The sequence below is a fragment of the Podarcis filfolensis genome (genome assembly GCF_964270895.1).
Source record: "Podarcis filfolensis genome assembly, chromosome: Z".
In the NCBI taxonomy this organism is placed as follows: Eukaryota; Metazoa; Chordata; class Lepidosauria; order Squamata; family Lacertidae; genus Podarcis; species Podarcis filfolensis.
In genome coordinates, this window is record NC_139617.1 from 46,470,026 (window position 1) to 46,495,025 (window position 25,000).

Consider the following 25,000-nt stretch of genomic DNA (forward strand, 5'->3'; position numbering starts at 1 on the left):
GTAATGCTTTAAGAGAATATGAAAAAAGGGTTATAAATAGGTAAAAATCTAATGGTAAGGATTTGCTGAACCAACAATTTGAAGTGGAATACAAAAAAGGGAGGTATGAGGAGGTCCGGGAAACAAGCTAAAGGAAAATAAGCAATGGAAAATCTGTGTGTTTTTAACTATTTTTATTTTGTATTTTTGTTATTTTTTTCATTTTTATTGTAATACTTTAAAAAATCTTAATAAATATCTTATATAAAAAAAAGAAAAATTGGAGGGAACAGATAAGCCGATAGATATGGGGAATATTATATTCAACTCAGTAGAAAAAATAAGGACACGCCCACCTTAATAGAAGTACATAAGTCTTGATAATGATCAAAAGGTTGGCCAGCCAGCCCAAGCCTGAGGTTCCCTATCTTTGCAACATTAGGAAGCAGATAAATTAACCTTAACAATTATAAAGGGAAGGAAACTTAACCTTTTAGATCAGAATTCATAGTGATACACAGGAAGATCTGCCTCAATAGATACTGTAAGGTTGATAACCTTAATGAAAAAGAAAGAAAGAGCAATCAGCCTTATAGGTGGGCCTTAATCAGTTTTGATAGATCAGCTTAATAGCGAGGTAGCATTAGTAAAGGTAGGGAAGAAAAAAAGTCTATTCATATTCTAATCCATGGTCAACTGGGAGACTAATGGACAATTTCTGGTGTCTACCAGTTGTGGAAATTTTTGTAAAGAGGCCTTGACTAAGCCGTATCATGGTCCTGTCTTAAGCAAAAGGTGCGTATTCAGGATCACTGAACACAGATTAGCTATGTCTGTTGAACCATTAGAGATCATGAGTATTGCTTTGCCTTTGTAAATTTAAAACACACCAGTGGACCATGAGAAGTCTTGTTGAAAATGACAACAGAGCAGACTACACAAGACCAAAGCCAGCCTGCCTCTGATGTTAATGTCTTACACGATTCAGGTGACAAACACAGGTTGACTAGCAAGGCGGGTGTCATGTTGGCGATTAACATGCTATTCCAGTCTGGTCTACCAAAGTGGGATCTGCTAGGTGTTGCATGGGCTGTTAAAAAGAAATACCTTGCTCAACAATGAGCCCTTATCATTTATCTTTGGGTTTGTTCTCCAGCACACAGGCTGTGGATCTGAACATCAAAGTGACATGCAGTAATGGAAAACCAGCTAAGGAGCTGACCACGCTACTAGTGCTTAAAAGCCATGAGAGGATGTTTTGGAACATTGATCAGATGCCTGAATATGTGAAATTCATGGTAAGAGTGGGAGAGAAATGCCTTCTGGATGCTGAAATTATGGGCTTAGAACTTCATGCTTACTATTATTCATAAACGCAAAGCTAGATGTGTTGATCCAGAAGGCCAGACAAAAGGGGCATGAAGGGGGGCATTCAGCTGCTGGGCCTGAGATTTTTCACCTCTGCCTTACATATAAGAAGACCATTCTGCTTCTCACAGTGGCCAATGAGAGGGCTATGGGGAGTCCACAAGTAGGGCATGAAGGCCTCCTGCTCCCTGCAGGAACTTGTATTCAGAGGCAGACAGAGTGGTGCAAGGGTGAAACATCTGCCAGGCACACCAAACTCTGATTAGGGCTGGCCCAACACTTTTCAGCCCCTGAGGCAAACCCCGAAATGGCATCTCCCCTCCCCACCAGGGAAGAATGGGGTCAAGGAAGACCAATATCAGGAACAAGGGTGGAAGGAAGGAAGGAAGGAAGGAAGGAAGGAAGGAAGGAAGGAAGGAAGGAAGGAGGTCAACATTGAGAGATGCTGCCCTGGTGGACCCTGCTGCCTGAGGCGGTCGCCTCATGGACAGACAGGCCTTGCTGTGGTTGTAGCCCATGCTAGTCCAACTCAGAGTAGATCCATTAAAAATAATGGGCATTGGTAAAAAGGTAAAGGGACCCCTGACATTAAGGTCCAGTTGTGGCTGACTCTGGGGTTGCGGCGCTCATCTCACTTTATTGGCCAAGGGAGCTGGCGTACAGCTTCTGGGTCATGTGGTCAACATGACTAAGCTGCTTCTGGTGAACCAGAGCAGTGCACGGAAACGCTGTTTGCCTTCCCATTGGAGCGGTACCTATTTATCTACTTGCACTTTGACGTGCTTTCGAACTGCTAGGTTGGCAGGAGCAGGGACCGAGCAATGGGAGCTCACCCCGTCACAGGGATTTGAACCGCGACCTTCTGATCGGCAAGCCCTAGGCTCTGTGGTTTAGACCACAGCGCCAGCAACATTGGTAGTCATGTGGTAAAGAAACAAAATTCTTAGACACTGTTTTTCAGGAGAGGAACAACATCATAGGTAAAACCGTTACAATTCCCCAGCTATCATCACAGAATATATTCACAGAGGAAAATGAAGACGTACTCTTCTTTAATCTAAGAGGGCCTAGATTAGTTGCTCTCAAATTAAAGACTCACTCAAAAGCTTGCATATTAAGTTGAAAGAAACACACTTTCACTGTGGACTAGTACAACTTTATTGTAAGAACTACAAGCCAAGCAACAACGGGAAAGTACAGGAAGCATACATAATGATTTGGGCTATATCACTGCAAAAGGACTATTTTGTCAGAACTTGGTATTGCAATATTCCCATCTGTTAAACTTACCTTGAAGATTTTTTTAAAAATGAGATTTACAATATGTCATGAAGTCCGATAACACCCTGCAGTTCTGTATGTGACTACACATTTGATTTTGATTATGTTAAGTTTTCAAAATTTTGCTAAAGAATAAATAACCAGAAGAAGAAAATGGGCATGGCTAACTTAGCTCCGTTCATTTCAGTGAGTTTACTCTGAGTTGAACACGCTTGGAGATAATTCTTCTGTTGGGCAACCATGTGTACTACCATGAATGGAAACATATGCTGAAGAAGGTCCTTGCTAAACTTTCATTTCTTTTTCTCCTGTAGGTGTCAGGAAAATACTCCATTAAGAAAATAACCAAGGAGCCAATTAACGGTACTGTCCTCCCAGACAGCAAAGAAGGCTTGATCAAAGAAGCCCGTGACAAGGACTTTGCCTTCATCGCTTCTTACACAGAAATCCCAGCGGCCAAAAGCATCACGCTTGAGCTGGTCAGGGATTGTAGTGGTGAGTTTGCCCAGTTTCAAGTTGGCTACATCAGACCTAAGCATGTTGGTGGCACTTGGCTGGAACAGAGCCAGTGCAGTAAAAACCTTGCAGGATCATTTTCTGAGGGTTCCAGGTCCTACTACTGGATACTATTCATCTCTAGCATTAATAGAGAACATGAGACTCTTAATCTCACGGTTGTGGGTTCAAGCCCCACAATGGACAAAAGATTCCTGCATTGCAGGGGGTTGGACTAGATGACCCTCATGGTCCCCTTCCAACTCTACAATTCTATGATTCTATGATTCACAAGCCTTCCCTCAAAAATCCTCACGCCTTAGGAAAATAAAGGTAAAGGTAAAAGTACCGCTGACCATTGGGTCCAGTCTCAGACGATTCTGGGGTTACAGCGCTCATCTCACTTTATTGGCCGAGGGAGCCGGCATTTGTCCACAGACAGTTCTTCCGGGTCATGTGGCCAGCATGACTAAGCTGCTTCTGGTGAAACCAGAGCAGTGCATGGAAACGCCGTTTACCTTCCCACTGGAGTGGTACCTATTTTTCTACTTGCACTTTTTGGCATGCTTTTGAACTGCTAGGTTGGCAGAAACAGGGACCGAGCAACAGGAGCTCACCCTATTGTAGGGATTCGAACCGCCAACCTTCTGATTGGCAAGCCCAAGGCTCAGTGGTTTAGACCACAGCGCCACCCGCGTCCCTTAGGAACATAGGAAGCTGCTTTACACAGAGTGGTCCACCTCTGTCACTGTTTACACTCACTGTCAGTGGCAGTTCTAGGTTTGGGACAGGGTTTCCCCCCAGCCCTGTTTGAATATTGAACCTGGGACCTCTGCATGCTCTCACTGAACTATGGCCTCCCCCCCTCCTTTCCTTAAAGCTCAAAGTAGCAAAACAATCAGCATCCTGTGAAACAAAAGCCCTATCCAGGCATTCACTACCTCATGTGATTAGAATCGCAGGAGTTAGACCAGGGGTGTCAATGTGGTGTGTTCCAGATATTGCTGGACTACAACTCCCATCAGCCCAAGTCACTATGGCCAATGGTCTGGGATGATGGGAGTTGCAGTCCAAGCACACATGGAGGGCAACAGGGTGGCTGTCCCTGAGTTAGACACGCTCAACATTTCCCTTGGTCACATTTAAAAAAGCCACCCCTCACATAGAACTATAGATTATGATTGATTGATTGATTACAATTATATGCTGGCCTTCATCCAAAGACACAGGGTGGTTTACAGGATAAAAATACAAAATGAAAACATAAAATATGTATCATAATAAGAACAAAAATCAAACAAACCAATACCTCCCCCCCCCCAGTTTGTTTAATTAGCCAGTGGCCTGAGAGAAGAGGAATGTTTTTGCCTGGTTCCTAAAGATATGTAGAGAAGGTGTTAGTCGAGCCCCCCTGGGGAGAGCATCCCAAAAACAGGGAGCCACTGCAGAAAAGGCCCATTCTCATGTTGCCACCCTCTGGACCTCTTGTGGAGTAGACACACAAAGAACGGCCTCAGATAATTACTGCAGAGTCTGGGTTGGTTCATATGGAGAGAGGTGGTTAGAGATGTATTGCAGTTCTAAGCTGTTTAGGGCTTTGTACTTCAAAACCAACACTTTGAATTAGGGCCCAGAAACAGAGGAATCCAATCCACATTTTTTGGAGGAAAGGTGTGATGGATGGATATATATATATATATATATATATATATATATATATATATATCCACCTAGCTCAGGTGTGGGGACCCTTTAGCTTGTGGCTAATGGATGAGCACTTTCAATATCCATAGCACTCTGTGGCATTCTGGGTTTTAAATTATTGATGCAGTGTTTTGCAAGTTTAAATATTTTATAACTTGCTTTGAGGTGTTTTGTAAAAAGTGATGACCAAATATAATAAATAACTGTCACTTAATTTAGAATGGGCATGTCTTTAAGTTAACATCTTACATTAAAAACCTGAAAGTACCAAAGTATCGAAGACTTTTCACCAAAGCCAGACTAAATGTCTTTCCTTCTGCAGTGTTGGATGGCAGGTTGAGAGGAGTTCCCTACCAGGACAGACATTGCTCGTGTGCTCAAGACATTATTCCATAAAACATATTTTGTTGCACTGTGCAAAATATGAGCAAGCCAGGGCTGAACTGACACTACCCTTGTTGGTACCTTTCCCGGGAAAATCAGAGGCTCACTATGTCTGGTTCCTATTGGAAGACCGGACAAATGCTAGAACGTTAGCAGTGGCAAAGTTTTTATCGGTGGTTGCAAGAACCAATGATCCCTATCTTTAAGTCTGAACAAAATGCTTGTTTAACCTGGAGGTAGGCTGTATGAATTGTGTATTGCTTTGTAACGATTTGTTGGGTCTCCAGACCGTAATAAAGATTGTTGTTGTTAATTTAGAAGGAAAGAAAACTGAGGTGACGACAGCACCACACAGCAAGATTTCAGAACCGTCGAAGGTGGTTGAAGGGATGATACAAATTTGCCGTCCATGGAAGTGCACAGAGAATGCCATTGAGGTAGCATTGCCCAAGTGGCTCTTGAAGGTGAGGAGATTTTCTGCTCATGTTGTGCCCCTCCAAAACTTATAAGCAATTTCCCTTAATATAATGCATTTTTGTAGATTATTTTCACTGATATATGCATTTTTATGGGCACTTTCCTCTAATATATACATATTCGTACACCCTGGTTGGTTGGAGAACTACATCATAAAATTTGGAGAATTTTGGTGAATTTTGAAGGATAGCTGTGTTTTGGTTCACATGTTAGTATAAGAATTAGGTTGTTTCTTACATAATGCTTGCAAAAACAGCTATATTAATAAAAACTGTGTGGAAATTTTATTAGGAAAAATTTGAGTCTGAGTTTTCATGTAGATTTACTGCAGATTGCTGCTTAAATAAGGAGAACTTAATTTAATTTTAATTTTTAAAAGAAGTAAGATCCTATGGACCATTACCCTAAATTAACCAGAATAATTTTTTTTCATATATCCTGGCCTCCTGGTTGAGAGGGGTGATTTCAAGTATTATTCATTGCAATCAAATGGGATTTATTCCTAAAAGGAGTATTTCCAACCCTGTATACTGACATTTTAATATTATTTTCCAGCTATGAAAGCAGGGTGCCCACTTGTAATATTCTTCCTAGATACTTATAAGGATTTTGACTGCATTGAGTGAGGATGCATTCTGAAAGCCTTAGACATCTATAAACTGGGTATCACATTTATTTTGGCTATTTCTAAATTATACACAAAAAAGTATGCGTTAGTCCAAACAAATTCATTTTCAGCAGTATCTATGGAAATCTGTGCTCTGACTTCAAATGTTACTTTGTTTTTACTTTTTATTTTCCCCACCTCTCATGCATCATTTATGGTTTTGTTTTTGCGATCTTATTAAAATTGAATATATCATATGAGATTTAGTATTGCCTCCCCGGGGTCACTGATGTACTTTCATGTTTGTTTAGTTTGTATTTATGTTTATGTCTAATAAAAGCATAAGAAAAAGAGATAGAATTCAATTTAAGACTTGGAAAAATGAGAAACAAGGAGAAAACGAAACTGACAAATTTGTGTATGAGGGAGGTACATAGGTGCACTTAGCCAAAATAACATTTGCTGGGTTTTTTTAACCCCACAGAAGTCACAGCTTGATATCACTGAGATGACTTTGGAGGACCCTGCCTGCAGAGCAACTGACAACATGACTCATTTTGTCCTAAAAAGCATCATAGAAGATTGCTCTACCAACTTAGAAGGGGGCATTCATGCCAAAAATCAGGTCAGCACAGAAGCTTGCAGGATTCTCTAATGGTCTTTGGGTACCATCTTCCTGTTCAGTTTGCTTGCCACATTTTTTGATCCTGCCCTTCCTCCAAATATTTCATGGGTACACTGCCAGCACACATACACTTTTATCCAGCAACTACCCTTTGAGGTAGATTAAGCTGAAAGACAATGACCAGCCCAAGGTCACACAGTGAGGGATTCCCCCAGCGAGGTGTATAGTTGGTTTTCAGACACATGCTTGTGTGAGCATGTGGATTTGCACCACTGCTGCATTTTAAAATTTTATTTATTTAACTTAATCATGCTTTTGTCTAAAGTAGCCTTTCTCAGCGTTGGGTCTCCAGTTGTTGTTGGAGTACAATTCCCATCAGCCCTGAACATTGGGCAACACTGGCTGGGGCTGATGAAAGTTGTTGTCCAACAACATCTTGGGACCCAAGGTTAGGAAAGGCAGGTGTAAAGATTCTTGATTATATGGAGACTAATAATATATATAAAGGGGAAAATTGAACCGGGGTCTCCCTAGACCAGCACTCTAACCAAGGGGTAGTCAATGTGTTGATGTTGGATTACAGCCATGCCAGCTGGAGCTGATAAGTTGGAGTCTGACAACACTGCCTGCTGTAAGGCACTCCATTTTTCTCTTCCTCCCCTATTTCAGCAAATGGCAGTAGGAAGGAGTTGGGATAAGTACCGTATTTTTTGCTCTATAAGACTCACTTTTTCCCTCCTAAGAAGTAAGGGGAAATGTGTGTGCGTCTTATGGAGTGAATGCAGGCTATGCAGCTATCCCAAAAGCCAGAACAGCAAGAGGGATCGCTGCTTTCGCTGCGCAGTGATCCCTCTTGTTGTTCTGGCTTCTGAGATTCAGAATATTTTTTTTCTTGTTTCCCTCCTCCAAAAACTAGGTGCGTCTTAAGGTCTTGTGTGCCTTATAGAGCAAAAAATACGGTACCTATGAACTTTGCATGCCCATCCCCTACAAAGAACTCCCAACCTTCCCCAGTTTCATGGCCCACAAAATGTTGAAGGGCTATAACTTGGACAGCTGCTGCTATTCAGTGTAGATAATACTGAGCTAGATGGGCCAACAGCTGTCCAAGTTATACAAAGCAGATGTTCTACCACTGCGTTACAGCATCCTGTGTTCCTGTGTCACCAACTGAACTTCATTGCTGAGTAATGAACTCAAGCAAGGTCTCTGCAGTCAGTCTGCAGCACCCCTCCCTCCTTGCCATGAGCTCTAAAGCAAAGCTACCCAACAACATCTGCACCCACGGACTAAGAGTTTACTTAAAATTTCTTTTTCATTGTCCCATCAGCTGGTCCTGACCCTGGCTTCGCATCCAGATAAAATTATGGTAAGAAATACATTCCTGCTGAAAACCATCATCTTTTGTATTGTGCTGTTATTGTTTTCTATTTCAGTAAGGCTGCAACTTTTAGTCAATTAATTGGTTAGATTAAGTCAAAACCTTTTGATTGATTAACAGCAGGTTCCCAATTAACCAGGCAGTGGAACTGTTCTTACAAAAATGATAATTGTTTTTTAAATTCTAAGCTTGCAATTTATTCATGGCCGGCTTAGTTGTAAACAGTTGTTTTGTACTGCCGTTTTCCCAGTCTAGAAGGATACTCCAAAGACAGCCTTTGAAATATTTCCTTTCCTTGTGAGTCTGTTTCTCTGTGAGGAAAAAGCATTGGAAACATCTCTTGGTTATTTACAAATAGGCATGTTTCTTATCTCTATGGCTCAAATATTTTGCAGGTCCTGGAAGCTCATGGGCCATTTTGAGGAGCATAAAATGTTTACTTAAAAATTTATACACCACCATACGGGGAACACCCCCCACAAGTCAACACCAGATTTAGAACAGTGTGGGCCCTATATATTTATACAGTGGTACTTACTCAAAGTCAGGCCCCGGTTAGATGGGCGGTTGAATTGCCAGCACTATAATGTAATGCACTTGAGAGCATGTGCAGAACAGAAGGCGAGAGGGAGGAGGGCATGAAAATAAGGCATGGGGGGCAAATTTTGTCCTTGCTTAGGGCACCATATTACCAAAGTCTGTTCCCATCAAAGTTGCTTGCAATTGCCAATAAAAACCTTCCCATTGTCAATAAAATGTCAAAATACATAACCTAATGCACTTAAAAAATAGAATTGCATGCAAACATTCACAATTTAAATTTACAGTGTGTGATATTCTGCATACTTAGAAAGCCCCTGAAGTATGTTGAAAGCACAACCTTGTTTTGGGGTGGCCCCATTTTGCTTCCCTATCCAAGTTTGATATTAGAGAAAATGATGTGTTAATATGGGACCTGTCTGTTGCCCCTTTATCTTCTCTCATAGGTGCCATTTCAATGTGATCTCCCAGAGAAGCTCGTTCTCCATCTTTATCAGACACCTGACTTCAGCTCACCATCCACCACGGTGGTAGAAGTTAACAGAGTCACCTACGTCCAGGTACTGCTGATCCTGTACATTGGGATAGGGAATAAATTTAATATTTAAAGGCAACCCTGAACACTTTTGGGCTTTCTTCTGAGTAGACATGGATAGGATTGATCTCTCCAAGTATTATTGAAGGTGGTAACGATGACTATGTGATTGAGATAACTGTGACATTAAATTACAGCTCCTGCAGATTCTTTCTCCCTTGGCCTCAGAATTCCAGTAATGTCCACTTTATAAAGTTTCAAAAAGCTGTAAAAAAAACTTGCAGTCAAAAGCTGAGCTGCTTTATAGGGTCATCAAAAACCCTTGTGGGGGAGGGGGAATTACATAGTCCTGAGCTATATGGCCCAACTCCTGCAATGAAGGTATGGGAACGAAGAATAAAGCAGCTGAGTCATGTAAATCCCAGTTCCAGATTCTCAATTCAAGGGCCAGGTTTGAACACATTCTGCCTTTTCTCCACCTGCCTTCTCAATAGGTGTCGTTCCAGACAGCTGATGGGAACTCTTCAGTTCGACTCCAGGATTGTTACCTGCAAATCCCTGACCAAGCAGCCCCACAGATGCTGATCCGCAGTGGCATGCCAAAAAGTTATTCTGTGGAGATCTTGAATTCCCCCAACACAAAGACCAATCGCTTTAGTTTCATCTACAAGGCTGAAGAACAACAACGTTCAACTTTGTCGGCCACACTCTTTTGCCAAGCAGATCGGGAGAACCAGGTGAATATTCTTATTATTTATTTATTCATTTATTAAATTTTATTTGCAACATAACATAAACCCCCCATCTCCCCAAAACAGAAATCCGCCCTCATTAAATGCGAACATAACATACAATAAGCATAACATACAACAATACAAACAACAAGATAAAAGACTTCCTTTATCCTGTATCTGGCCTCCTCATTTACTTCTTATAAACTGTTTCCTTTATGAATAATTATTAAGATTTTTCTAATTATAACTTAAATATCCACAAAGATCAGAAAATATTCCTCTATGCCACAGGAGCGGCAAGGATCCTAATTGCTAAAAACTGGGAAAAAGGAATTGTGCCAACAAAAAGGGAAAGGCAAGACAAACTGTTAGAGTATATTGAACTGGCTAGATTAACAGAGGCAATTAGAGATAACCCTTTGGCCTACTCGTGAAATGTTCTCTAAGGAAAGCAGAACAGCTGTGTGTTAAATGAACTAAATATTCGCCTCGTTTTAAAGCTCTCCCTCACTTCCATTCTTTTTCTCTTCTAGCATGGCTCCTATAATGCTTCCATAAAGGTGATGCTCAAGAATCCTGCCTCTCTATCTCGCGGTGAGTTAATTGACCCTTATATTTAATATAAAAGGAACTAGGCTATATAGACTCAGATCAGGACCATCAGGCTACAGTTGTGCATGTTATGAGTACAACGTTTACGTTGTTTATGGTGCCTTGTGCTTTCTCCATGCTTCACACGCAGGATTCACAGCTCATTATAAAGTACCTGTTAACCATCTAACATAAGGATAGTCAACGTGGTGACCTTCAGAAATTTTGGACTGCAATTCTCATCATCCCTGACCATCAGCCATGCTGACTGGTGCTGATGGGAGCTGGAGTACCATCTGGAGGGTACCCCATTGGCTACCCCTGGTCTAACAGAACATTTGGGTCCATCAACAAGGAGGTGGAACCTGTAGCCCATCAGATGTTGTTGGACTACAACTCCCATTGTCCTTGACCTTTGGCTGTGCTAGCTGGTGCTGACAGAAGGTGTAGTCAACAACACTGGGAGTGGGGCACAGATCCCCCATCCCTGCTGTTAAGGGATCTTGCATGTGATCATCACACCATTACTCAGTACTTGATTCATTGGTGGCAACTGCATGGAATGGAATACACAGGTTTGTTTTTTTCGGGGGGGATGCAGGGGTACACATACCCCTAAACATTTTGTGAATCTAACGGGAGAAGAAACTAAAATTTTAATAGTTTCTTCTCTAGCGTGGTGAATCGTCAGTTCCGTTGTTACCCCCGATGGCAGCCTCATTTCCTGTCACGGTTTTTCCTGAGTCTCAGGTGGAATGAGAGTACCCCTAAACAATTTTATTTTTTAGAAAAAAACAACACTGGGAATACATATCCCAGAATGCCAACCTTTAAGTTGGTGGGAAACCTAACTCTGCACATTCTCAAAGGCACAGTCCCTAGGCCCATTTCCTGCCTCCTCCCAGCAACGAACACATTTTCCCCTATATAGAAATTACTCTATAAATGCTTTGAGGTGCTGCATGCTTGATTTTTTTCAGAAACCAAAGGGAACCATGCGGAGTTTGTTTCTCAACAAAACTATGCTGCGAAACATCCTGTGACCAGAAAGAAAGCTCCTGCTCAGAGCAGACCCGCTGAAATGAATAACTTGGGCTCCTTAATTTCCATGGGTCTGCTCTGGGCAGGACTTGGCTGAATGCAACTCACATAGCCTGGATTTTTTCCTAGAGATTCCTAGCTTGCCATGTCAGTTTGAGCGCAGAGTTGGCCAAAGTCCCTGCCATTTCCCTCTGAGAAGCTGGCCGCCTATCTTCCCTCATTCGTAGCATTTCCCTTCACTCCCTATGCCCCCCCGCACTTTAGGAGGCATTTCCTGTCACTCTGCCCCCCCCCCCCGCACAATTATGGCTTGCTGCCACTGCTACAGCCGTGTGGTGCTTGTGTCTCCATGGTAGCAGCTGGGTAGGAGCCACAGATGGCGACTAGGCTGCACGCTCCGGAAGGTGTGTGCCATGACCTTTGTATAAGTGAAATTCTGGCAGCGGGGGGAGAGGGAGAGGGGGCGCAGAAAGAGGAAGCGAAGTTGGGATATGAGTTGGAACCAACGTAAACGGACATGATAAGGGAGAGGAATGCACACAGCTGATGGCACTGGGGAATCAGTTATTTGATGCATCCCAGTGACAGCACAAGACAAAGAATGTTATCTCCCCCTTTCCTGTCCTCAAGATACAGTTTGATGGCTCTTGCCTGCTCACAACATGTAAAATACACAGTTTTTGATCCAGAAGTCTGTGCAATTTCAGATAAAGAAGACACATGGTAGGCAGAGGAGGGTGAAGGAACTGGATGTAGCTATAAGGGTATGTAAGAGATAAGGAGTCTCTTTGCACAGAGTGAGGCCAGCCCACTGCCGTCTGATCCAAATTAGTGGGAGCTGCCTCCATTCTCATTGTCCAGACATTTCCCCCACATGAGACAAGGAGGGAAGAAGAAAGATTTCACAAGCAAGAGTAGCAACTAACACACCAAGAGCTCAACTGGATCAAGCCAGTGACTCACCAGGTGCTTCTGGGAAGCCTGCCTATGGAACCTGATCACAACAGCACTCTCGCTGCTTGCCATTTGGGGCACCCTGGGCTTGTCTAGTCTCCTTTAAAGCTGTCCACGTGGGTGGGTGTCACTACCTCTTGTGGGAACAAATTCAGTTCCTTTTGTCTGCTGTGAATCTTCTGCAATTTGGCTTCATTGGATGTTACCCAGTTCTGGTGTTATAGAATGGGGTGGGTTCGTGGGAGGCTTCTTATGTACACCATGCATATTTTTATATACCTCTATCACATCCCACCTTACTCACCTTTTTTCTAAACTAACCACCCACCACCCACGCCCAAAAATAATAATGTTACAACCTCACCACATAGGAGAGTTGTCTCCATCACTTTGATCATTTGGGCTGCCCTTTCTGGCCCAAAACTAGCTCTACAATATCTATGCTGAGGTGCACATGATCCACACATAACATTTCAAGTGTATTTGCAGCACAGACTAATTGGTACTGCCCTAGGAACTTAATTTATATGCCACGTTGTAGTAGGGAAGCCTAAGTCTACCTTGAGGTTGAGATGGAAATCTAGATTAAAACAGACTAGTATGTATCATGTAATATTTCAATAGCAAACTGCATCGTAAGGGCAGGGGAGTAAGGATTTGCATCCAACATTAGGCATACTAAGAGAAGATTCATTGAAGAATTAAAGGGCATGACTAACTTTGGTCTAATGCCTTCAGTGAATCAGAGTGGAGTAAGCTTGGCTATAATCCATTATATGGACATGTCTAAGGCAGCATTCACACCACACATTTATAACACCATCATAACATTTTAAAAAGTCATAGGTAAAGGTAGAGAGACCCCTGACCATTCGGTCCAGTCGTGGCCGACTCTGGGGTTGCAGTGCTCATCTTGCTTTATTGGCTGAGGGAGCCAGCGTAAAGCTTCCGGGTCATGTGGCCAGCATGACTAAGCCGCTTCTGGCGAACCAGAGCAGCGCACGGAATCACCATTTACCTTCCCGCCGGAGCGGTACCTATTTATCTACTTGCACTTGACGTGCTTTCGAACTGCTAGGTTGGCAGGAGCTGGGACTGAGCAACAGGAGCTCACCCCATCACAGGGATTCGAACCGCTGACCTTCTGATCAGCAAGCCCTAGGCTCTGTGGTTTAGACCACAGCGCCACCCATGCCCCATAGCTTCACCCAAATAATTCTGGGATGTGTAGTTTGTTAAGGATGATGATATTTGTTAGGAGACTCCTATTCCCACCACAGAGTTACAGTTCTCTGGGAATTGTAGCTCTGAGAGCGGATCTTTAACAAACAACAGCTTCCAGAATTCTTTGAGGGAAGACGTAATTATTTAAATGCATGGTGTGAAAGTGGCGTATCTTAGGTTCATTTTGATGGTCACTTTCAGACTGCAAGTGTTTTTTGGGGGGAGGGGGTTTCAACTGCATATAGAAATTTAGGTTTGTCCAATTAAAGTGGTTTAAAGTGCTCTGTCACCCTGGCAGAACAAATGCACTTTAAAAAACAACAACAGCACATATATTCTCCAGTTAGAAAAGTGAAGGGAAAATGAATTAATAAGCGTAGGGTGAATGAATGATTAACAGGAAGATGTATATATACAATGCAAACAAAATGAATGCTTAGTAAAAAACCATGTAGAGACTACCCTCCCCATAAGTTTTATTCAAGCAAATCAGGATGAATGATCGATAAACAGGTCATCTCAAGGAACCAGGTAGATGCAACCCTATCAACTAGAATTTTTGCATTCCTTGACCAGAACAGCAGAAGGCACGAAACAGGTTTAATTTCTACCAAGTTACCAAGCAGAATATTGTCTGTATGTTTTTACATATATCTCCCTAAGGGAAAAGGCTGCAGATTTCCGAAAAACAAAGAAAGAAAATATGCTAAACATTCAGGGAACATGTCTGAAGCTGCCGGGGCCCCCTAGCCCTGGCAATGTATTTATGCTCTCCAAAGTAACTGGACAGTTAAAACTTGTGCGTATTCAGTTTGAATGTAGATGCTCAAGTGTTTCTGTCACAAAACTCTCTCAGGACAGCCTCTCTCTCATCCTGCTTTTCCTGCCTTGCTGCCCCTGACACCACTGAAGCCTTGTGGAAGTAATTTCTGCCAGTGATTGCATGACAGGGTGAAGTGTGTCCCTCCTTGCTTACTGTCCTTTGTCAGGCAGAATTGATTGAATTACTGGCCTCATCCAAAAATGGATGGATTCTGGTCATCCTGCTACCTTAAATCTTCTCCTTCCTGCCTCTGTTTTGCACGTCTCCCTCAGGACGGGAAAATAACAAAGCAAGGAAAAGCTTTTGACACGAACCCAGCCCCAGTAGGGACTCACCCGGCACATCACACACGTCTGCCATGCTTTCATTAGACCCTGAGTCTCTTGCTTTGTTTGTGTATGTGCTTTTTTACAACTTTATCTAGAAGCCTTGAGTGTCAGATTGGCTTTTGAGGCAGGAGAGGAGCCTTGGCCTGGCAGTGGAGGAGGCAGCATTCACACATGAATTCTAAGCTATGGTTTGTTTGACTAGGCACCAATAGTTTCACAAATGAGCTTGCTTTGTTTTCCAGCTACTCTTGCCTCATGCATCTGTAGCTTAGAAAGCATCTGGGATGAAGTAGTCCAACCATGATTAAGCAAGGGTTTTGGTTTGGACATAACAGCAAGCCATGGTTAGCATTGCCATATTTCAAAAAGTGAAAATCGGGGCACAACGTTGTTGAACTTTTTTGGCAAAATCACCAAAGAAATTCACCTTTTTCTAACTATTTCTAAGGGAAATCGCCAAAAAAAACCCACTGTCAGCATAGGTTTCCAGATGTCCAGATTTTCCCACACATTTTGCCGATTTCCACCCAGACACTGCTTCTGACTGCAGTATTCCGGGTATTCCAGACATATGGCAACCCTAGCCATGGTTCGCAAGCCACTGATAAATCCAACTAAAGTAGATGGAGATTGGGTAGGGAAGAGGAAGAGAACAGTAATTCTATTTATGCAGTGATATAATACCATGCATATAATACCATGGCTTCACATCATGGTTTGTTTCCAAAGAAACAAACTTTGGTTGGTCTGCTCTACTCGAATGGATTCAAATCAAACCACACTAAATAAACCATGGCTTAACGTTGGCTTAACCAGGTCATAATTTCTTCAGGACCTTGAACACCTACCAGACCTCTTTCCAAGGGGTCTGGCAAAGCAGCCTGAAAACAAATGATGACTAGCTCTTTAGATGAGATTTTTTAAGGCGAAATACATCTCCTTTGAAAACCATTTATAAGAAGCAAGTCATCTAGTTACACACACACACACACACACACACACACACACACACAGAGCAAATAGAAATATATTGCTTTTACTGAAGTGTTATTTACAGAGATGGCCATTTCATGGCAAAGTAAACAGGGTATTGTTGTTGTTTAGTCGATTAGTCGTGTCCGACTCTACGTGACCCCATGGACCAGAGCATGCCAGGCACTCCTGTCTTCCATTACCTCCTGCAGTTTGGTCAAACTCCTGCTGGTAGCTTCAAGAACACTGTCCAGCCATCTCGTCCTCTGTCGTCCCCTTCTCCTTGTGCCCTCCATCTTTCCCAACATCAGGGTCTTTTCCAGGGAGTCTTCTCTTCTCGTGAGGTGGCCAAAGTATTGGAGCTTCAGTGAGCGCTCAGGGCTGATTTCCCTAAGAATGGATAGGTTGGATCTTCTTGCAGTCCATGGGACTCTCAAGAGTCCCCTCCAGCACCAGAATTCAAAAGCATCCATTCTTCGGTGATCAGCCTTCTTTATGGTCCAGCTCTCACTTCCATACATCACTACTGGGGAAACCATAGCATAGGGTGGCCATATGCAAAAGAGGGCAAGGCTACTGCCTCTTGGCTAGTTGTTCAGAAGAGAGAATTTCACATTTTGCCTTGGCAAACTCAGTGGCTATTTGCCATGGTTGCAAATGTTCCATTTCCAAAGTCGGAGGCAGTGTTCCTTTGAATACCAAGTGCTGCGAAACACAAGAGGCATTTGGTTGGCCACTGTGGAAACACAATGCTGGATTAGGTGGCCCTTTGACCTGATCCAGCAGCCAAACTCTTCTTAGGTTCTTAACTTGCTGGAACTTTCTAATTGTCCTTCCCTGCAAATTTGTTTCACTGCTATGCCATTCTTTATGCAAATCTGCAATTCAGGTTGCTTCCAACATATTTAATGAACGTACATCCTGATTTGATTACATGAAGTTTGCAGGAGGTTAAAGGACATCGACAATTTGCTGAGCATACATTCTCATCTGTTTGCAGGGAAGTTATCAAGCCATTGTTTTCTCACATTTTTCTATTGCTTTCCTTGGGCAAAAAGTCCAGGACTAATTGCACAATCTGGATTTGTTGGTTTGTGTTTCAGTCCCACTCACAAGATGGCAGCAGCCTAGAAATAGTCTCACCTGTAACTTTTTAAAATCTTTTGCCACCTTGCATTTGGTTATGTCCTAGGGCCAAAGTTCTCAAATGTGAGCAAAATTGAACAATACATGATTATGGGTGAAATGGCAATAAAAATCTACAATGAATCAGTGGAGGGCAGGGTGGAATTAGTCTAGATTAAGAAATGCAAAACACACCTGTGTGGGATAGTTGAATTACTAAAACATTTTTTCCCCTTAAAAAATAATATTCTGGTCAATACTTAATGTTCTGTTGTTTCAAGCTCAGCAGATAATAATGGCTGGGAGGGAGAACATTTTTAATTAACACACAGTGGTGAGGAAGAGCAAGGCTACCCTTAACTCCACTCTGGCCCACCTGACTGTTTCGATCCGTGGAATTGGCACCACTACAAGTGCCACACAATATCCTTTCAGCATTTGTAAGAACTCAATTGTGTAGCGTGGTAGCACATATACTACGGAACTCCCTGCCTCTTGAGATCAAGCAGGAGCTTTCATTGTCCTCTTTTTGGCACCTGCTAAAAACATTTTTCTTTAGACAAGGCTACCCAGATGCTTAGAAATGCTGGCATGAGTTTTAATCTGTTTTAGTATTTTAACTTCTTTTTATGTTTTAATGTATCGTAAACTTTTCCTGATTTCCTGGTTTTATCTTTTTCTGAACCGCTTTGGGGTTTTTTGCAACCAAGTGGTGATATAAATTTCATGAAATAAATGAATAAATAAGGCTGCTGCATGCATGCAATGGCAAAGCCCTAATTGTCGCTTTCCTCCTGTACAAATCAAGGCCTGGGGATCGGAACTGTGCTGGGAATAACTTTCGGTGCCTTTTTAATCGGAGTCATGCTCACTGCAACGCTGTGGTACATCTACTCTCACACTCGTAAGTACAGGTACCTCTAAGCCACTCCAGTCTTTCTGGTCCGTATTTGGGGTTTGATTGAGGTGGGAGGCTCCCTAAAGTGAAAAGCAAGTGGCCAAAAGCATAGAAAGACAATTTGTATGTACGTGCATGATTTGAAATTAGGGGGTGAGAGCCATATGCTCAGTCAGGCCATAGATCCATCTAGATCAGTGTTGCCTGCACTGACAGGCAGCAGCTGTCCAGGGTTTTAGACAGGGGAGATTCCCATCCTTACCTGGAGATGCCAGGGGACTGAGTCTGAGACTTTCTGCCTGTAAAGCAGGTTCTCAGCCACTCAGCCACAGCTCTTCCCTTAATAAATTAAGGTTACAGTTCTCATTGTTGAGAATAAAGGTCTGGTTTAATTAAAAATATAGCTGCCTTATGCAGAGTTAAGCTACTGGTTTGATTCACTACACAGCAGCTGTCCTAGGTTTCTGACCCGGGGCATTTCCAGCCCTCCTTGAAATACCAGGGATTATACCTGGGCATAGCTGTCAACTTTTCTCTTTTCTTGCGAGGAATCCTTTTCGGAATAAGGGAATTTCCCTTTTTATAAGGGAATTTCCCTTTTTAAAAGGGAAACGTTGACAGCTATGTACCTGGGGCCTTCTGTAATCGAAACATGCTCTACCAATGAGCCATGTCAAATAACAGCTGGTCTTTATTATCTTTGCTCTCTCACATTCCTAAGCTCCTTTCCCACCATTCCTCCAAGTACAGTAACATCTTGTTGGAACCCGGAACGATTTCTTAATCTCTGTAGAAGAGCCAAGAGAAATCATGAAATGTTTGTCTTCCTTTTCAATTAGCTGGGCCAAGATCTCCCCGCCTTCTTGGGAAAAGGAGGCCTTAGACAACAAGGGGGGTTAATCTCTGCATTGCGAGGGTGATGGCTGGTCCAAATAAGGAAGTGCCACCATGTGTTTTCTGTTCCCTTGTCAACCCCTAGTCAGGCCAGCTGTAGAGCATCCCTTTCACACCCCATCCCTCTTAACATGTTTCGCAACTTGGTGATTGAATTCCAGGTCCGATGACCAAGATGCAACCGGTCTCAGCAAACCCCCCAGCCTCAGAGAGCAGCAGCACCAACCACAGCATCGGCAGCACTCAGAGCACCCCCTGTTCCACCAGCAGCATGGCATAGCGGGCCCCCAAACGAAGGACTGGGCACAACTGACTCTCGACACCTCCTTGTGGGCAGTGTCAGAACAGCGGACAAGTTGAACTCCTCTGGGTCAGGCACAGGAAAAGCCTTTATGGAAAGAGCTGAAAACAAGCAAAGAGGTTTCATGGTTTCCCCCCTCCCTATCCCAAAGCTCCTAATACTCAGGGGTGACTATTTTCAGCCAGCACTTTAAACCAACTCCTTGGACAGCCATCAAGATCTCCAAGAGAAGCAGAGCAATCACACAAGTAAAGACATCTGGCCTGTACCTCCTGCGGCGCGAGAGTAGCCAGCCTCTGGCTGCAAGGTTGCAAGCCTATCCCAGGAGAACCAGTGTCTACCCAGAACCATACAGTGTGAGCAAGTTGATCAATAAACAGAATGTAGCATGCCTTTGGTTTTAGAAGCTGGTTGTTTGTTCCATACCTGTGATTAAGGGGCTGAGAAATTTGGGCAAGGAAGCTGTTGGCCCATCGTCAACTTGGGGTCCGGGTGGAGACACTTCTTAATAGCTTCCAAAAATAAAAGGAAAGGCAAGACAGGAACCAGTTTCTGAACAGGCTTCAGGGAGGGCTACCATTGTTGCTTAAACTACCACCTCTGCCCATAATCTCAAATTGCATACAAGTGCAAAACTGGGAGTCTTACACATCCACAAGACTCAGTATAAGAACCTTCTGAGGGACAAGTAGAGCCAGTAAATTTGTCCCACCATCTTCTGATGAGGAAGTAGGTGGAGAGAAGAAGTTTGGACCAAGAAGGGAGAGGGAGGTAGCACTGCCTTTTACCAAAACAAAGGGCAAGGAGTCCGGACCCTTTCTATTCCAAAATATAGATATAGATATAAATATAAATAATTATACATAAAATATGTTTTGTAATCATGTATACAAGGAAATAATGCTGTGTCTAATCACTTATGGATATGTTTTATGATATTGAGATGTGGGGCAATTTGTGAAAAGACTTCTGTAACATTTTGCTAAGCTGAGTGCTTGACCCAATACAGGTCAGAAATTGGAAGAAAAGCAGCCCAGTACATTTAGACAAACAGGCACAACCTTCATTGGGATGTGCAGAGTGGGGAGGACATCAAACAGGTTTAGCTTCACCAGCACAGAAAGAAGGCTGTGGGTAGGAGGAACTTTGCACAAATTGAACTGCAGAGTTATGGATGAACAGTTGCTGCAAGGCTGCAGTCCTAGGAACATTGGAAGCTGCTGTATACCAGGTCAGACCAGGGACAATCTAGCTCAGTCTAAAATGACAGGCAGCAGCTCTCCAGGGGTTCAGGCAGGGATCTCCCCCAGTCCTACCTGGAGATGCCGGGGTCTTTCTGCATGCAAAGCAGTTGCTCTGCCACTCAGCTGTGGGAATTTATCAGCCAGTGGAACCTGACCTCGATATCCCCCTCCCCAAATTCACATTTCCCCAAATGCAGTCCTCAAGCCCAGTAATTTGTAGAAAGAGGCATACATTAGGGTAGAAAGTGCACTAGAAAGCATATACAGTACTAGGGAAAATAACCTACAGAAGTATATTCAGTTAGGGGAAAATGTTTTGCAAAAATGTGTATATTTGAAGAAATTCACACTAAAATGCTGATGGGGTTTTCGTGGCCTTTTTTTATATTAAAAAATGCAGACATGTTGAAATGTGGATAACTGAGCTTCAGAGTGGGGTTAGGGGAGGGGGAGCACAGAGAGAAAACAGAACGGTCAGATTTGCCCTGCAGGCAGCAGGGAAGGGCTCTGTTGCAGTCATGTGCTCTGTTGTTAGCAAGCCTCCTGGGCCACATACACAGAGGAGAGCTGCTTAGAGCATAGAAGGCAAGCCCAAGAGACATTGTGAGACCTTCTGCAGGGTGGTCAAAGGAAGCCCCTTCCTCAGCAACCCAGGCAGCATCAAGGCCAGTTATTCCAACAATGAAGGGGTCTATCTGTGTTTTGGTCTGTAAATAATTCTGTGTAGAACAAACTTGTAAGCTCAGTGATTGTATAAATATATATTACATGTTGAATTTGAGTTGTCACAGATCATCTTTATCTGCGGAGCACCTGTGCCATTAATTTGCGTAAGCCTCAAATGGAAACATTTCTAAAGATGGATTACGCCGTATAGATTTCCATGCTCTTTCACTTCACTTCGCTTTCAGTTCCTATGTCAGTTTCCCTTCTCATCCAAATATCTTTTGTGTTTCCTACAAAGCTGTCTAATATCATAGCATATATCATTGAAACTGCCCCTTTTGTGTCATGGCTAGGTCTATTACATAGCAAGTCAAAAGGTGTCAATAGTCTCAAGCCCTTCATTCCAGATACTTTGCAAAAGTGCATAGTTGGAACCAGTTTGAACCAGGACTATTTTATGCCTTTCATCTTTGGCACCATGGCTAGATCAACACAGCTATAAAAGACTCTCTGAAAATGCTCTGCAAAAAACAGTTGTAAAGTTACAATTGAAAATATAATTGAGTTGCGATTTCAGCCCTACAACGCCATCTGGTGTCACAGTGTCATAACGGATTTATAATGCTGTATTTTGACTAATGTAGCTGAGTCCCAGGTCCTCTATTAAAATTGCTTTACCTTTTACAAACAGACCTCTAATTCTATAGAAAACATTTGTTTCAAGATCTACAAATTGGTTAAATTTGCGTGTTTAAATAAAGGCTGATCTAGCAGAGGCAGCAGTGGTGATGGAGCCAATACTGTGTTCCAAGTCCACCAATGCCACCAATGATACTTTTAAAAATGGGTTGCCTGCGTTTTCTCGTTCCATGTGAGACAGCTCGCCTCTAGGAAATTTCCCTTAAAATTATCTTTTGGTGACATGGGACCACCACATGCCTTGCAAAGATAAATTCTTTAAGCTCGCCATTATGTTGGAAAGACTCTGGAGAATGAGGTTCCTATTTTCATGTTTGGTGGAGTGTACCGTGGTCCACGCATTTTGCAAAAAAGTTTTTTATCTGACCTCCAGAATCACAAAACAGTCTATCCCTCCTAATTTGGCACTTGCCTTATCATCACTAGACTTGACCCCCAATTCTACTCTTAAAGCTAAATAATTAATTTCCTTTCTGTTCACAGCAACTAGACTAGTTGTTGCCCAACGACAGAAGGAAACCTCCAATATACCAATAGAAGTTTTGGTTATTAACATCTGGAGCGCTGCTCTATCAAAACGCCTCACATACCATAGATGAGTAATCAAGGGCATCTCCAAAAAGATACCTTTGACGCGATCTGGCCTCCCTTTTTCTCTTTTATTGAAGAGGAACAGGATATTTTAATGCCAGCATCACTGCAGAGGTGTCTGTGGAGGGGATGTATTGATTGAAAATGTCTAGCCAGCCAGATCGGAAGTTGGGTTCCTAGTGAGGATATTCAGCAAATTAATGTTATTAGTTTAATTAAAAGTTCAAAAAAGAATAGGAACATTTCTGTCTGCCTTCCATAGTGGGTGTCCCTTAAGCCAGGGTGATCCAGGAGCCTGGATTCTGTTCTGGAAATTGTAATCAAACAGCTGGATTCTCTGGCCAGGCAAAGCCATAGCTACGGGTGAAGCCTCCAGAGGGGTGCCATTGAGACTCCCAGCCTCTGTGTGTGTGCCAAACTGGGCATTTCACCTGGGTGAAATAAGCCTAGTTTCACCCCTGGACCAGGTTTCCTATCTCATTGCTCACTGGATGGCCTTGATCCCCACCATTCACACACACTCTCTCCACTTAATCACAATAATGTACCTCACAGGATTAAATGGGGAGGAGAACCTTGTGTGATACCCTGAACTCCTTGGAGGAAAAGTAGGACATGCATAAGTAATATAAATAACATTTATCTGACTAGGGATGCAACAAGGCCCTGACTTCCATTCTGGCCCATGTCCATTCATGCAGCGCCGTTTCCATTCTGCCACACTTCTAACAAAAACTGTCCACTGAGGCAGAATTTTACACAATTCATTCCACTATTCCACACCACTGGTCTCAATGCAAAGGAAATATAATGCAAATGGGGGGGACGTGTCTCCGTTTATGTCTCAGGAATCAAGAAGATAAAGATTTTAAAAGAGAATGCGGAAAATTCGTAACTTAGGAGACCATTGTAAACAAAACCATTGTAGCTGGACTTTAAAAATAACTTGTAAAGAAACGAAATATATGCATAATTTAGAGAGATGAAAACTGTGGAGAACGTAATGATATGTAGTCTTAGGGAAATTATTTTAAAGACTCATGCAGGGAACGGGGGGGGGGGGGGAGTCACGAGATTCATAGAATCTCATATATGGGTATGTTAAAAGTGTTTTCCTCATTATTTTAAATTTGTTCTTGTAAAAACTAATAAAAAATATTTTAAAAGAAAGAAAAAAGCTTGATTTCCATCCTGGATATGGGACAAGTAAGTAAACATTGGGAACGTCTACTTCTATGGCTCAGTCTGTAGAGCCCGAGAGTCTTGATCTCATGGTTATGGGCTCAAGCCCACAGTGGGCAAAAAGATTCCTGCATTGCAGGGGGTTGGGCTAGATGACCCTCAAGATCCCTTCCAACTCTCCAATTCTATGATTCAATTATTCTCAGACATCTTTACCTCTGACTGGCAGTCAATCTCCAGGGTCTCAGGCAGAGAATCACCTGCAACCAGGAATTCCAGATGTAAAACAGGCCCCCTTTCTGGAAGCCAATGGGGTGATGTTATTATCCAGATGTGGTCATTTGAGAACATGTCTTTGCACAGACAGCCCTTCAGGTGTTTGAAGTGTATGCTCATGCTTTCATACACACTAGAAGAATCACAGCAACACCTAGTGACCATTCAAAGCTTTGCAAGTTGAAGTGCATTTAAAACCGCTGGCTGTTCCAGTCCAGGAAGTGGTGGAAGGAAACACAGCCGAGTTTTAATAAACTGAAGCAGCACAGTTAATAATGGTGGCATATCTTGTGGGTTGGTTATAAGTTCATGTGTTATTTCTTTTCCTCATGCAAAGTGGGTGAAACTCTAAACACAAAACCTCTTTGCAATGGTGTCTCCTTGCATCTCCTTCCCCAACTGCACAGCAGAGAGCGGGTAGGTTCAGGCTGGCTAAGTGCTGCTTCCCCAGGGCATCCTAGGGAGAACATAATAGTGAAGCTGACACCTGTAGCCAGAGATTGAATCTTCTGCTCACCAGCTGGTGACAGGAGGGTTCAATCCTGCTCAGTTTGACTGTGTATGTGTCCCTTAAGGGAACAGTCACATGCAGCCAAAGTTCAGTGCAGGGCTGTTCAAAAGCCCTAACAAACAGCCCATTGCTCTTCTCGCCCGACACCTTGTCTCCCAACAGCCCTGGATTGCTCTGCATAGGCCAACATGGGGCTCTCTACACCGGACTCAGGTGAAGGCAGGATCCCACCTCCTCCCCTGGAATCAGTGCAATTCAGTTCAGGATTCAGGCTTTGGCCAGACCTAGTGCACAGCCCTAGGAAGGCTGTGTGGACTTGAACTTGGGAAATCCAGGTGAATGGCTTGGGGCCAAACAAACATGCTCACCTTAACCTACCTAACATGTACACAACCTTCAGAGCCACCAGAGTTGTAGAAGGCAGAAATATATATGGGGGTGGGGGAGAGAATGATCATCTAAGGGGGCACCACAACTGGGTGCTGGCTGCCTGTCCCCATATCCAAATAGCCTGGATAGTCTTGGCAAGAATCTCCCTGGGCTGTTCATGGCCAAGTCAGCGAATGGCA

General features: G+C 43.0%; 1 protein-coding gene across 2 annotated transcripts in view; it reads left to right on the forward strand.

Moving 5' to 3' along the window:
• Positions 1-21,282, forward strand: part of ENG (endoglin) — a 52,949-nt gene extending 31,667 nt beyond the window's left edge. The window contains exons 6-15 of one of the 2 annotated variants that reach the window (XM_083597309.1): positions 1,136-1,277; positions 2,943-3,123; positions 5,530-5,675; positions 6,780-6,920; positions 8,251-8,289; positions 9,288-9,401; positions 9,871-10,113; positions 10,644-10,704; positions 17,978-18,073; positions 19,123-21,282. In XM_083597309.1, coding sequence (XP_083453435.1) covers positions 1,136-1,277; positions 2,943-3,123; positions 5,530-5,675; positions 6,780-6,920; positions 8,251-8,289; positions 9,288-9,401; positions 9,871-10,113; positions 10,644-10,704; positions 17,978-18,073; positions 19,123-19,241 — 1,282 coding nt within the window. In that variant the 3' untranslated portion in view covers positions 19,242-21,282. The remainder of the gene's footprint in view (positions 1-1,135; positions 1,278-2,942; positions 3,124-5,529; positions 5,676-6,779; positions 6,921-8,250; positions 8,290-9,287; positions 9,402-9,870; positions 10,114-10,643; positions 10,705-17,977; positions 18,074-19,122) is intronic. The other variant, XM_083597310.1, reaches the window with a different exon arrangement.
• The last annotated feature ends 3,718 nt before the right edge of the window (positions 21,283-25,000 follow it).